Consider the following 15,524-nt stretch of genomic DNA (forward strand, 5'->3'; position numbering starts at 1 on the left):
TTAATGCTGTCCTGGGTAAAGTACTTTAAAAATCTTATTTGTATAACTAACCAACATGCAAAATCTCCCTCTTTGGTGCAAAGATAAATAAAAATATATTTAAATACATAGCTTAATTTTAAATAATAGAAAATTTAATCCGGTTACATATCTCTTTACTCCCGTTTCTTTACCACATGTCCAGTTGGTGTCATACCTAAATTAAACATGCATGCTGACATTTTCCAATTTCTACCGTTTGTGTGTCAATCCAGAAATTGCAAAACTGGATTTTTTTTTCACTTTTATAGACACATTGCAAACGTTTGGGATACAAGGCATGAATTAATTTTCTTAATGTTGCTTTCTAGGATTTCACTCTTATTAAAGTTCTGATTATTTAAGCTTTTGCTAAGTTGACCAAAGACTTGACTATTTAAAGCTATATAAAACAAATAATTTCCTAAATCTGTCACCAATATTAATTTTACAATGACATCAGAAGTTTAAAAAAGGCCAGTTAATCATTACAATTATACTGATTAAAAGTAAAAATGACTTGATGAATTTGAAAAGTGGCTGGAATAAAATTCTGAAACTACTCTGATCTCTATAGATTGAACTTTAAGAAAATAATCTGAAAAGAAATTTGACAAAAATAAAGACTCAACACAAATGTAATGTTTAATTAAAGAATACAAAGTGACAAATAATAATTTATTACAGAATTTATTATTTGCCATGTGTAATGACAATAAATGACAAAAATCCAAAAGAGCTTTCAACCCAGGTGTTCATGTTGTTTATTCCAGTCCTGTGTAAGAATGTGAAAAATGTGTAACAACAAAAGCACACACCTGTAAATAACAACTTTCTGGCTTTGGCACACATTTTAAAATTGATTATTTTCATAGTGCACTCAAATATATATCTGAACATCAAATGTGTTTTCTTTGAAGAAAGTACCCATTGTTAAGACAATTTTTTCTACCACTGGAAGGAAGTAGAAGCTGATAAATTTATGGGTCACTCTTACCCAGTTGCAGATGAATGCAAACTACCAGATGTTTCCAATTTACCTTCTGTAAACAGTGGCAAAATCTGAATTCTAACAAAGTGTGACATGCGAACAGGCATCCCGGCCAAGGAAGAGCATGGATTATTACCTGGACGGAGGCCACAGAGAAACGTCATTGGCCAACTGGGCAGAAAGATCATATCGTGGCCAGCCGGTATAAAATAATGGAGGGACAAGAGGAAACTGGAGCTTGGGAGTGGGTCCATTCCCTTAACGCTAGGTGGCAGTAGTACTTGTGTAAGAGCCCAGTCGGAACAGCTGCAGGGGTGCTAGGGAAATGGAGCCCTGTAGGAGTCCCTTGGGATTAGTAGAAGGCACTAATGGGGGAAGTCCACTCTACTTTTTCTATGACCTAGAAGTGTTTCCTAGAGGGGACATAATGATACCGGAAGCATTCCCGTGTCCAACATAAAAAGAAGCCCGCTGCCACAGATGGGCAAATTGGAGTTGTGAGGTAGCGGGCAATGCTCACCAGAGGTGAAGAAGAATGAAGGATAAGAAGACCCACCAGATCATTTATTGTATAGTTGGTGGCTTATTATTATTATTGTTGTTGTTGTTATAAAGATTGCTCATTACACAAGAGGATTGGGAAAAGGTGCGTATGAGAAGAATAAAAATCTTTATTCTATTAAACGTGTGGTGTATTGCTGGGAGTGTGGTTTGGGCCTCTCTGGTGCCCTCTTGTGATCATAAAAGAAATTGAGCTCATGAACTCAAATTACAATACTGTAGAAATGATATGGTATGGCTTTTGAAAGTTTTAACCTGAACATACTGTATATATTCTTTTACAAATTTACTATCATCCTCTGTTGTTTCAAAGGAAATAAACATTCCTAATAGGCTCAGTACTGTTGCCATAAGTGCATTTGCATAAAGATGGATTATAAATAATATTGTTTCTCATTTATGCAAATGACTATTTATACTGTTTGCTCAGTTACCCATGTCATTTTGAGTATGTTCCTACAAGTACAGCTATATTGTTTATAATAATGACATCAATAGTGACATCACATAGGCATGGAATTAGAAATCCTCAAGGCACACAGCCAGCCGTCACTATCCTAGCTTTGGGGTGAATTTGTTTTCTGCGTTAAGCTGCGATGATCACATTTTATGTACTAACTTCAGCTTGGTCTCAGAGTATTCTTTTGAAAAATACTTAAAGAAGCCCTCCATTTACTAGTCTTTTTCTCTTTAAAATAAAAACCCCTCTGCATTGTGGCATATTTTCCTTTTATATCCGTAACAACTGTCATGTTTGTGCAATTACTCTAACAATGTGTGCTGGAAAAAGAGAGAAGAGTGCAGGGTTCATTAGTTTGCATTTTCAAAGCAAATCCTACAAGCAGAGAAGGTTATTTTTATATTTTGAGCCCATGACATTCATTCAACATTTATAAAATTGTTTTCCCAAATATGTAGATCACTATTACCATGTAACCTAGATATAATTTCTTCTGCACACAAGATGTAGGTAGCACCTGGATATAATCATGGCATCAATCTCCTCTGAAGGAGTACTATTTATACATGAACTTCCTTTTTTGTTTATGCATGGACTTTCTTCTGTATTGGAATCAAACCTGATCAAATAAATACAGTGTAATATTCAACATTATGATACAACTGAAGCAGGTTGAACAAAGGGAAAAAACAAGAGACAGATACATAAATAGTATAAAAAACACAAAAGCTGTTATGACTTTTTGATTAAATATATATTTTGTCTACCAGTGCAGATATATATACACACACACACAAATAAAACAGAAATGATTATTGCACTAAGACGTCCACCAAACTAAGGTGACCTTTTGCATTTGTCCATAAAAATCTCTGCCATGGTTTCTTTGACAAATCTTTTTAATACAGATTAATAAGTAATACTATGCATCTAGTAGAATTTCCCAGTTTTAAGCTAAGAAACTAGCTTCAGAAAAACACCCCAAAATAGTCCCTCCAAATGAAGGCAACAGAAGCAAGGAGAGTGCTAAATACTATTGATAAAACAAGAAAACAAAGGAAATTTTGAAGAAGCTTTGGATTTTTAGCTCCACAGAAGTGCAGGTTGGATTTTTCCATAAACAAAATAAATGATTAATCATCTAAATATAACATGTACTTTAAACATGAACTTTGCAGAACACAAAACCTATACTAGATACAAATTATGTGCAAGTACAAAAATGCATTGCCTGTTGCAAAGATCTGATGCAGTTGATTTTGGAATATGATCTCTGTTTTCTTTACTGTTTAGCTACTGAGGTAATTTCGGTCAAAAACCATTATTGGCGAAGTCCGTAGCAGTGGGAAGCAAAATTAAACATAGCTTCTGAAGCACCCCTAACCCCATGATATAAGAATGCAATATTTTGGTTTGTTAAAAAGGAAAGTTACAGCTCCCAACTGTTCGAAACTTTTTACGATTCACTAAATTCACAAGCCTGTATGTACATTGGGGAATATTCCATGTGGTTTGAATACATATTATGTTAGTAAATCCAATGCATAGTGGACAATACACTTAAACTGAAAATGAAAAAAGCACCTGTAACTTCTAGGGCAAAACCTCACCCTTCTCCCCTTACCTCAACACATCATCTATTCCTACCGGAGTACAAGCTCATACATACACACGGGTTTCCCAGTGCTGCCTTCTACTTCAGGCAGAAAAGCATCAATCAATCCTTTTATATAAATGGAGTGAGGATTGCCCAATGCAATAAGCTAGCATCTCTCTTCAAAACAACAAATATATTTTATACAGCAAAATCATTTTCCATCCCTGTTACCCTTAACAATCTCTTCCTTTCATATTGCCCATTACTTTTCTTACTTGCATAATGATATGCCTTTCTATGAAATCATTTACCTGATGGGAAACATACCTTCTCTATACAACACAATCGCCTCAAGTTTTTTGACCACATGCTGTACACTCCTCTGTCCTACTTTTCTAAAAACCTTTTGATTACAAATATCTCTGTGCCGTTTGGTTCATAAAAATTACAGATTCGTAAAACATTATAAACATAAATGATCTGTAACTGCTCTTGATTTTGATGTAGCATACACCTATACTTGTTATTTATTTAATAGAAAAGAAAAGCTCACTGAGGTCTTCATGAATTAACATGAGGCACGTTTGTACCTCTCTGGCTACTGGCTTCTAATTAGGTTATGCCAGAAAGGAGATATCCCTTTAGTCAAAGTAAGGCCACAAAATGTCCAATGTATAATTTGGTTTTATTAAATAATGTCTATTTAGAGGAGAACTGTCCTTTCTGACACAGCTGAATCAGTGCTCTATAAGATGCTAAAAGGAACTCTAACAGAATCCAAAGGAGACAAATCATAACAATCTGTAATCATGCTCTGTGGTTTTAGGATTTTTGATTTTTTTTAATACTGACTTTAACTGCAGTAACACTAATAATGCTACATATAACACAAAGTGCTTTGTAGACAGTGTACATATTTTGACTGTAAGTGCATAAAAGTACTACAAGAACTTTTAAAAGCAAAAGATTATGAAGGCCACGGGGAGCATTAACATTATTGGAGATGTTCCAGTAAGTGTTTAATGATTGCAGAGACCAGTTAGTTTTAATGAAAAATGTGGAAATAGTTTCATCTTCAGTGCTAATGGTTGATATAATCCTCTGAGGTCTGAAACTGGGCTGTTACATTGTCACATACTAGCAAAGTCTCAGACGGCCCAGTTTCTGACAGTGATGGGTTTTCTACCATTGGGGATGGTAGTTTATTTACTTCTCTCATTTTGAGTCCTTCATCTGGTTTCAACTCAAGTGTTTCATGATACAGTGATGCCTGCATATCCACATTAATGCAGAAAAATCCTGGTAGTAACTGCCGCTGGCACTCGTCTACTTTGAGTATCAAATCCATGAAGGAGGATCTATTCTTCTCCCATTTGCGGAACAGCTGGCCTGATGCATGACTTATGGGTAGAGGAAGGGACTGTGTGCGTCGTAGCTCCAGGTGGTAATACAGCCTATAGAGAGATTATGAATATTATGTAAGTCTGCATATTGTAAATTCAAAAAAAAAAAAAAAGTTTAATGCTTTGTTGCATTTCTAACTTGCTATCTAATCTTGAAAGTCAAGACATTATCATAAAGGTAGAATGATTATCAAAATTCTAGACGCCAATGATCAAAATCATATTTTCCAAGCTCTTTTAAAAAAAAATCACTAAAAACCAAGATGTAAAAATTGATCAGATTTAGCCTCAAAAATTTTCTGGTACAAACTTCTAGAACACTGGTTCTCGCAAAGAAGCACACACTAAAAAAAAAAAAAAAAGGTGAGGGGCAGTAAAAGCAGAAATGACATATTTACAGTATAATCAGTTTAGTAAGTTTAAATAAACACAAAAGGTATAACAAAACAAGTGTACTTTTATTCAAGAATATAACCAAAGGAAAGGAAATCATTCAATTTACATGTTACTGGCAATGTGTAAAAACTGAAGTTCAACTATCAATCGACAGAAAACTGACATACAGTATCTGTTTGGCTGGTGCAGCTGTATGAACTGCCGCTTCATAATCAAGAGGTTAGTGGTTTGAACCTGGGCTCCTCCTGTTCTGAGCTGTGATCTGCTATTATTATTAGTATTATATAATAATTCCAGGCACCTCACACCCAGGTAAACACACTTGAGCTGGGAGAACCTTAGGTGCATCGGTGGAAGGGATGGGATAGCAGGCTGCTTGCTGCAAGTGCTGATTAACACATTTGCAATACAACAACGCTGATGAAGAGGTGCAAAGAAATTTAATGTGGCCTGGCATTACAACTTTTTTTCGTAGGATCCAGAGATTCTAGTGTTAATACAGCACCTGTACACAATCACAATAAAAGAGCAGAAGCTTGGTTTGTTATGAATATTGTCATACAGTTGTTGACCCAACCATTCATTTTCTGACTTGTGTTTCCTGGTAACTGGTGATTAACCAATGGGTGCCAACACACATCGAACTACACATTGTTTCAAATTAAAATGTGTTTTATGCTTCAAAATTTCCACATTAGCCAGATAATTGTTAATGGTTAAAGCTCAAAGAAAATCTCTCCATTCATATTTGCAATGCGTTAAAGGAATGGCTGCTACATAGTATAACTTAATCAGAAAACGCTAAATTTGTCTCACTCATTTTTTTAAGGCAAAGTGATTTTTATTAGTTTACTACTGTAACAACTAAAATTTGACCAAAGTCCACAAGACATAGATTTGAATGATGTAGTTGGTACAGTTCTACCTTTGTCCAGAAACAGTTTCAAAAGCTTTATGACCTTAGTCTCAGAAAGTCTTTCTCCCGTGGGGCGACTGGAATCTTTTCCTGAATAAGATCAAACAGAGTTGCAAAAGGTGCAACAGGAGCTTTCTCCTGCAGCTAAAGTAACTTCAGTACACATGTACTTTGTGAGTATGCCTGTGTCGATCAAACAGAGGAAGCTCTGCAGTCTACTTGTGACTTTACTCTGTAGGAAGATAAGTAAATAAATATAGGTAGATAACATTCGATCTGGCTTTTATATAAATGACATATAAATGTTTTTATATAAAGACCATCACAAAACATAATCACAAACAGGATTTTGCATAATACCTTGGCAAGTTCTGTAAGCCCTACTTTATTTGAAAGACACGTGTGGAGCAGACTGACTGGCAGGATGACAACCGACCTGTGCCATCTTTCGCCTTTACCCCTGGTGCAGCTGTGTTCTTATATGCGAGTGGACAATTCTTGCGGGGAAGGCTTCTGTTCTCTTTGTCATATATAGAACCCTCATTATCATCTGAGTTCCCCTCTGTTATAGCACGTCTTTATTTGAAAAACAGCAGTGTCAGATAGGGGCGACTGTGAACGTGACTGGGAGAATAAAATTGGATAAAAAAAAATAAATAACACTAACCTTTACAAGCACCATAAATTTACACTGGCTGTTACAGACTCAAATCAAATGTTTGCTTTTATTGCACAATAGTAACTCAAAATAGTACTCAAAATTGTAGTTCTGGAGGGTGTTTGGATTTAATCCGGACCTCTTGATTATGAGTCAGCAGTTCTTACCACAATTTCTACCCCAATCTCTTGAATAAAAGCGCACTTGTTTTGTTATACGTGTACCTTTTCTGTGTTTATTTGATATTTGGACTCCAGTCTTCATGCATTATACACTCCATGTCAAAAATTTGTCGTTAGTACTATAACATGAAAAAAGTTTCTATTTAAGGTATTTGTTCAACATTTCTTGCGTTTCTCGGCATTTCCTGTCATCCTACACTAATATATTATTTACCCAATGCAACTCAAGGACCTCACACGCAGACAAAGAAGACTTAAGATGGGAGAACTTTTGGAGATGAGCTCCAGCAATGGGGGGGATGGGATAGAAGGTTGCTTGCTACTTGTGCTGATCGACACATTTACAAAACAAAGGATGCTGATGGAAAGGTGCAAAGGAATTTAAAGTGGTCTGGGATTATGAGTTTTTTCATAGGCTTCAGGGATTCTAGTGTTAAACACTTCAATCATGTTTCCTCTTAATCCACTTTTGCTTAAACTGAAAATACTCAGCTCTTTTAATCTCTCTTCATAATTCATCCCCTGCAGCCCTGGAATCAGCCTAGTCACTCTTCTCCAGACTTTTTCTAGCACTGCCATATTCATTTATATTGTAGCCTGTAGGCCTAAACTGCACACAGTACTCCAGATAAGGCCTCACCAGTGCATTATAATACTTGAGCATAATCCCCTTGGACTTGTCCTCTAAACATCGCACTGTATAACTAAAAATTCTGTTAACCTTCTGACAACTGTCTGGAAAAACTTCTAAATGCTTCTTTTAAGGTGTACTTTCAATTTTTAGACGTGCCATTGTGTATTCAAACCTAACATTTTTACTTCCTACATTTAATACTTTACATTTACGGACATTAAATTTCATCTGCCACAAATCTGCCCAAGGCTGTATGCTGTCCAAGTTCCTCTGTAATGATTCAATGCATTTCAGATTATCTGCCAATCCACCAATCTTGGTATCATCAACAAAGTTAATCAGCTTGTTACTTATATTCCTTTCCAAATTATTTATATATATTAAAAATAGCAGCGGCCCTAGATCTGACCCCTATGGAACACTACAGCCAATTCTGATAAAGTTTCACGCACCATAACCCTCTGCTTCCTGTGTCTGAACCAATTTTACACTCATCTACAAACATTACTCTAAACTCCCACTTCTTTTAGTCTGACGCCCAGCCTCTCATGTGACACCTTATAAAATGGTTTCTGAAAATCAAGATAAATAATATCATATGCTCCACTTCGATCATGCCCTTTTCTTGCTTCCTCATAGAATTCCAGCATGTTAGCAAAACATGACCTCCCTCTTTTGAAACCATTCCGAATATTCAGTAAAACTCCTGTTCTTGCCATGTCTTGCTCAATCTTATCCTTAATAATTCCTTCCTTTAATTTTTCTGTGATGCGCGTTAAGCTTACTGTCCTATTGTTTCTTGAATCTGCCAGGTCAACTTTATTATATAATGGGATATTATTTTCCAGTTTCCAGCACTTCAAAATTTCTCCAGTGCATAGTAAATTCCAAAAAATTTACGTCAAGGGTTTACATATGTATTCACTAACCTCCTTAAGAATGCGAGGGTAAATATTATCTGGTCCAGGAGATTTGTTGATTTAAGAGTTACTTCTCCCTTCGTACTTTCTAATCCTCTTGTTCCCTGTATGTTTAATCCCCCATTACTATTTCCGATGCAGTTCACCTCCTCCTTGAATGTTCTTTTACTACTTAAATACTGAAAGAACCTCTTTGGATTGTCTTTCACCTTATCTGCTATATTTATTTCTGTCTTTAAGCCTCCCAAATATCCTTTTAAATGGTTGCCTTCATGTTCTCATACGATTCACATTGCAGTTATTAGATTAAGTCTTATACGCCTTGTACAGCTGTTTTTTCCTTTGCCGCTTCTTTTATTCTTTTTTAATCTCTTTATTAACCCACTACAGAGCTTTTTTAATTAGCTGATAATTCCAAATGTAGATATGTACCTGTCCTGCATTATATTTAAAACATTTTAAAACCTGTTCTACTGTTCCTCGTCAGACTCCACACTTAAAAGCGTATGCCAGTCTAACCTCCTCAGACTTTGCTGCATCTGCTCAAAATATGCCCTAACAAAGTAGAACTTAACAGTTTTAGTCTTTGCATCCTCACTCTTCCAAAACACTGAGAACTGTATTATATTATGGTCCCTTGACTCTAGTGGTTCAATCACCATTTCACCCTCAATTTTATCCTTATTATTACAAAATACTAAATCAAGAGGCTTCAGCCCACGTTAGTGTGTTAACATACTGTGTTAAAAAACAGTCAATGATTACTTCTAAAAACTCCTGCTCTTGTGCTCCGCTATTTGCAAAGTTATCCCAAATAATTTTCGGGTAGTTAAAGTCCCTCATCCCTTGTAAACTTACATTTCTAATATTATTAAAAAGATGTGTGTTGAAATTACTGGCTGCATTGGGTGGTCTATAACACACTCCTAAAATAAGACCTCTATCTTTAATACTTTCTAGGCAAAGCCACATTTCCTCACTAAGATGGGGCTCATCATCCAACTGAAGCGGACTTGCATTTAAATTCTGTTTGACATAAACAGCAATCTCATCTCCTTTTCTGTTCAGTCAATACTTCCTAAAAAGTGTGTATCTCTCCATGTTATATTCATCCCCATCTTTGTTATTTAGCCAGGTTTCCATTATTGTTATAATAAATATTATAATTATGTTCCTCTACATGCCACTCCATCTCACTTGTTTTATTTTTGATACTTCTAGTATTAAGGCAAGCTAATTTTAATGTGCTGCACGTTTTACTTTTACATTTAAATTTTGGGTTAGAGTTTACATTACTATGCATTTTTATTTTTGGAATATTGTTTGTTCCTCCATGTACAGTTCTAAATCTGGCCTGTCTTAAACTCTTTGCCACCCATTGCCTAGTTTAAACAATCCTCAACTAACCTACTCATATGCCTCCCCAACACATTGGTGCCCCATCCTCACCGTTCAGATTTTTTACTAGAACAGAAGATTGCTCCTTAAGGGTTTGGTAACACAGTATATAGTGGCAACACATTTCATAAGAAAAGGAAACAGATTAAAATAAACTAGGGAAAAGTCTTTAGTAAATGCATCATGTCTTACCCCAGTCCAAGATGAGAAAAAAAGATGAGCTCTAAGATAAATATACACTATAATCCAGAGGGACAAGGAAATTGTTATCCCAAATTGATTGAGAAAAGGAAAGCAGCAGCTGCTACCTCTGATTGCATGACTCATTTGTTGATGTTCTTATTTTACCTTTATGGGACGCTGATGAAATCATCTGAAGCAGAGTACTGGCTAATGGGAATTGTTCCTAACCATGTGTTTATTTAGTTTTGCATAATTTTTCTTTGCTCACTTCAAATCTCGTATTCCATGCATATTTCCACCTCATCCCTTTTTCCTGTGCAAGGTAGTAGCCCCTTTTCACTTGCCAACAGCTGCATTATTTTGTGCAATTACAGTCTCAGTTTGTACAGTAGTGCTGTTCTGCTTGTTTCAAACATTTCAGTCACAGGTGAGGCAAAAAAGGATGCACTGCCTAAGAATACCCCACTTAAGCTTTTTTTACCACCAAATATTGAGAAAAAAAACACGTAAGCTGATTTACTATTATCCATAATTATCACAAAGTTTCAATTGAATCAGTCAAAATGTTCAATATGTTTAATGTGAATTCTTATGCTGTAAGAATACATTTCCAATGTCAAAAAAGTATTTTCTGTAAATTTGTAACTGAAGAAGAAAAACTTAAAACTTAGTGTTTCTACAAGTACTTAAACCTCTGTGCTTTGGAAGCTCCAGGTTTACAAAAATGACCAATTAATTACAATCAACACAAAGATCACAGTCATTTGACCATAATTAAATATAATTAGGTACTATTTGCAAGTCCTTAATATCTCTCCGAATATATAAAGAACCCTTTCTTAGGGTCATAGTCTTTGTTGGAAAATCACTGCAAAAATGAAGACAAAGGAGCTAAGATATGAGAAACAAAGTCAACAAAAAGCACAAGGCAGAAAATGGCTACAAAAAATATCAAAGAGATTGAATGTCCCATTAAGCATGGTTGGATCGATTATCAGAATGTGGAAGGTTCTTCACAGCACCCAGGCTCTTATCAGAACATGCCATCCCTCAAAACTAAACATCAGACCAAGACATTGACTGGTGAGAGAGACTACTAAAATTCAATCGTCACTCTCAGAAGCCTGCAGTGCTCTTTGGCTGAAAGTGGAGTGAAGGTGCATGTGTCCACAATTTCAAGAGTGCTCCATAAAACAGGCCTCTACGGGAGGGTAGCAAAAAGAAGTAATTCTTTAAGAAACTTCACATAAAATCATGTACTACATTTGCTACAAAGCAAGTGAAAGACCAAGTTAAGATGTAGGAGAAGGTTTTATGCTCAGATGAGACTTCAAAGAGGTATGTGTGGTGTTAACACTGACCATGCCTCAAGAAACTCCCTACCAATGGTGAAATATGGTGGTGGCAGCATCATGCTATAAGGACGCTTTCATGTGCTGGGACTGGAAATCTTGTCAGAGGTGAAGGGACAATGGAGGGACAGAAAATCCACACAATACCACAGGAGAACTTGTTCCAGTCTGCTATGAACCTATGGCTTCAGAGAAGATTAATCTTTTAAAATGAACAATGACCCTAAGCTTAAAGCCAAAGCAACATTGGGGTGGCTCAAAAACAGAAAGGTGAATGTTTTGGATTAACTAAGTCAAAGCCCTGATCTTAACCCTATTAAGAATATATGGCAATATTTGATAACTGCTGTCTAGAGGCACCATCTTTCCAACCTAGCGGATCTGTGTAAATTCTGCCAAGATGAATTGGGAAGAATCACTCTTTCACAATGAGCAAAACTGGTACATACTTAACCAAAAAGAATTATGGCCTTTATTACAGCAATAGGGCTCTTGACAAAGTAGTAATATGGCTTGAATACTTATGCAAATTCTAACTTTTGAGTTTTTCTTCTTCAGCTAAAAATTTACATAAAATGCTTTATTTTGACTTTGGAAATGTTTTGATACAGCATAAGAGTTCACATTAAAAATACTGAACAGATTAATGTTTACAAATTTCTTGTCATGCATAAAATTACATTGACTTTCAAGGGGGCTGAATACTTTTTCACACCATTGAGTGTGTATGTATGTATATATATATATATATATATATATATATATATATATATATATATATATATATATATATATATATATAATAGATAGGTAGATACAGTCAACTTTGTTTATCTATCTATTAATCTATACTAATAAAAGGCAAAGTCCTCACTGACTGACTGACTGACTCACTCACTGACTCACTTGTCACTAATTCTCCAAGTTCCCGTGTAGGTAGAAGGCTGAAATTTGGCAGGCTCATTCCTTACAGCTTACTTACAAAAGTTAAGCAGGTTTCATTTGAAATTCTACGTACGGTCATAACGGTCGATAACGATCGACAACGTCCGCCATGTTAAACTTTCTTATTTATGGCCCCATCTTCACGAAATTTGGTAGGTGGCTTCCGGCTAGCCAAAACCGATGTCGTACTTATTTGGTGGTATGACGCTATTGTCGGCTGCCATACTGAATTTTCCAAACGTCACTAATTCTCCAACTGCCCGTGTAGGTAGAAGGCTGAAATTTGGCAGGCCCATTCCTTACAGCTTACTTACAAAAGTTAAGCAGGTTTCATTTCGAAATTCTACGCGTAACGGTCATAACAGTCGACAAACTTCCGCCATATTGAACTTTCTTATTTATGGCCCTATCTTCACGAAATTTGGTAGGCGGCTTCCCTGCGCTAACCGAAACCAATGTACATACTTATTTCGTGGTATGACGCCACTGTCAGCGGCCATATTGAATTTTCCAACATCACTAATTCTCCAAATTCCCGTATAGGTAGAAGGCTGAAATTTGCAAGGCTCATTCCTTACAGCTTACTTGCAACAATTAAGCAGGTTTCATTTCGAAATTGTCCGTGTAACGGTCATAACGGTGAACAACGTCCGCCATGTTGAACTTTCTTATTTATGGCCCCATCTTCTCGAAATTTGGTAGGCGGCTTCCCTCCACTAACTGAAACCAATGTACGCATTACTTATTTGGTAGTATGATGCCACTGTCGGCCGCCATATTGAACTTTTCAACAGTCTTTGTTACTTATGGGCCCATCTTCAAGAAATTCTATCGATCAAAGAACTGTCACTTACCGGGTGGTTTCCATGCCCGGAGATACCACCTACCTTTTCCATTCTCTTTGTTACATATTGCACGGCCATATCAGGCTCACTCTTGATATCCGGAGGAACATTGTGTCTTATGTATTGAATGACTGGGACAGGTTCAAGGTGTGGACTGATGACGGTACAGGAGATAATTATACTACACAGGAGCACTAGAAGAGTGAAATGCTTAAGCCCTTCACCTATGGTTCTGCATGTGAGTTGATGGCTGCCGCTGAATTGTTCGGTTGTCGCTTTCAAGTGTACCGAAATGGCCAAATATTTTACACCTTTTGACAACCGCCAATGCCTCTTAAACATCTTAGATTCACAGGTGACGATTTCAGTAGTGGACACTTTGATGTTTATGAATGTTTAAACTCTCAAAAGCTGGATGTGATTTTATCGATGAAACCGGTTGTGTGGTCACAACGCTTGACAGATGCCAAATGTCACTTTAACACAACAAATCCTGCAAATACTGTCGTAATTGAAACAAACCATGAAACTCAAAACGATTTTGAACGGCAGCAATCCAAGCTGTGAGATTTGAGACAAGATTACTGTTCACATGGCCAACTGTAAATTACATGCTCAAGAGTAAGCTCAGCGCACAGCTTGGTCATGTTACAACCGGAGGGCCGAACTGACAACATGGTATACAAAGAGATCCTTAACAAATAATTATTGGCATATTGTCCCTCAGTTTAAAAAGGTTTAATTTTCTTCTTAATAAAAATTTTAATGCAGTACTTCGCCGCTGCGAAGCGCGGGTATTTTGCTAGTCTATACTAATAAAAGGCAAAGCCCTCACTGACTGACTGATTTACCACTAATTCTCCAACTTCCCGTGTAGGTAGAAGGCTGACATTTGGCAGGCTCATTCCTTACAGCTTACTTACAAAAGTTAAGCAGGTTTCGTCTCGAAATTCTACGCGTAACTGTCATAACTGGAACCTACTTATGTACATATATACGGCCAAAGCCTGCAGCTCGGTTGCCATGAGAGGCGGAGTTGCGTTCCCTATTATCACGCCTCCTAAGTAATTGAGTGCCTGCCCATATAAGGCCGTCCGTCAGCAGCAATCCAATAGACACGCTGCCACTAAATATTCGCGGGTGAAAGACTATGCAAACGAAGATGAGATGGTCAGGGATAGACTAGTGCTTTGCACAAACTCAGCGAAAGTGTGAGAGAAACTTTTAAGTTCCGGGTCTTAGCTAACATTAAATAAAGCCGTGGACATCGCAAGATCGCACGAGAGAGCACAAGCACAGCTGAGATCCTTTGATGCATGTACTCCGAGTGGCTCACGTGAACTGACTGTGAACGCAGTACGCAGAGAACAAGCAAGAGCTCCAAAGAGCTGAACAAAAACGCGCACGCAATTGAGAAGGCAGCAAAAGAATATGAAGCGAGTGACGCATACAAGCATATTCATAAATGCAGCTACTGCGGAAACAAAGCACGGTGTAAACCTTAAGTTTAAATTAAGTTCATAGACAGGCTGCTGCTGGCGTTTGTCATGCCTACGATGAATACGATATTCGTGAGATACAAGTTTAATGAGAAGACGCAGGGTATAAAGGAGACTTTTAATCACTTTGTAACGGAGTTAAAATTGCTGTAACGGATTTAAAATTGCCGGTGAAGGACTGTGCTTATGCAAACAAATAGGAAAGCAAGGTGTAAAGCTTAACTTTAAATTAGGTTCATAGACACGCTGCCGCTGACATTTGTTATGCCTAAGATGAATACCATATTCGCGAGATAAAAGTTTAATGAGAGGACGCAGGGTATAAATGAGACTTTTCATCACTTTGTAACGGAGTTAAAATTGCTGGTGAAGGACTGTGCTTATGCAAATGAAGATGATAGAATAGAATAGAGTTTGGCACAAACTCAGTAAAAGTGAGAGAGAAACTTTTAAGTGCCGGGTCTAAGCTAACATAAAATAAAGCCGTGAACATCGCAAGATCGCACGACATAGCACAAGCACAGCCGAGAACCTTCGATGCATGTACTCCGAGCGGCTCACGTGAA

General features: G+C 36.9%; 1 protein-coding gene across 1 annotated transcript in view; it reads right to left on the bottom strand.

Annotated features, from left to right (window-relative positions):
- Window positions 1–830: 830 nt before the first annotated feature.
- Window positions 831–15,524, bottom strand: part of pnpla2 (patatin-like phospholipase domain containing 2) — a 114,861-nt gene continuing 100,167 nt past the window's right edge. The window contains exon 9 of the mRNA XM_039764010.1: window positions 831–5,081. Coding sequence (XP_039619944.1) covers window positions 4,709–5,081 — 373 coding nt within the window. The 3' untranslated portion in view covers window positions 831–4,708. The remainder of the gene's footprint in view (window positions 5,082–15,524) is intronic.

Source organism: Polypterus senegalus, chromosome 1, assembly GCF_016835505.1.
Source record: "Polypterus senegalus isolate Bchr_013 chromosome 1, ASM1683550v1, whole genome shotgun sequence".
Lineage (NCBI taxonomy): Eukaryota > Metazoa > Chordata > Cladistia > Polypteriformes > Polypteridae > Polypterus > Polypterus senegalus.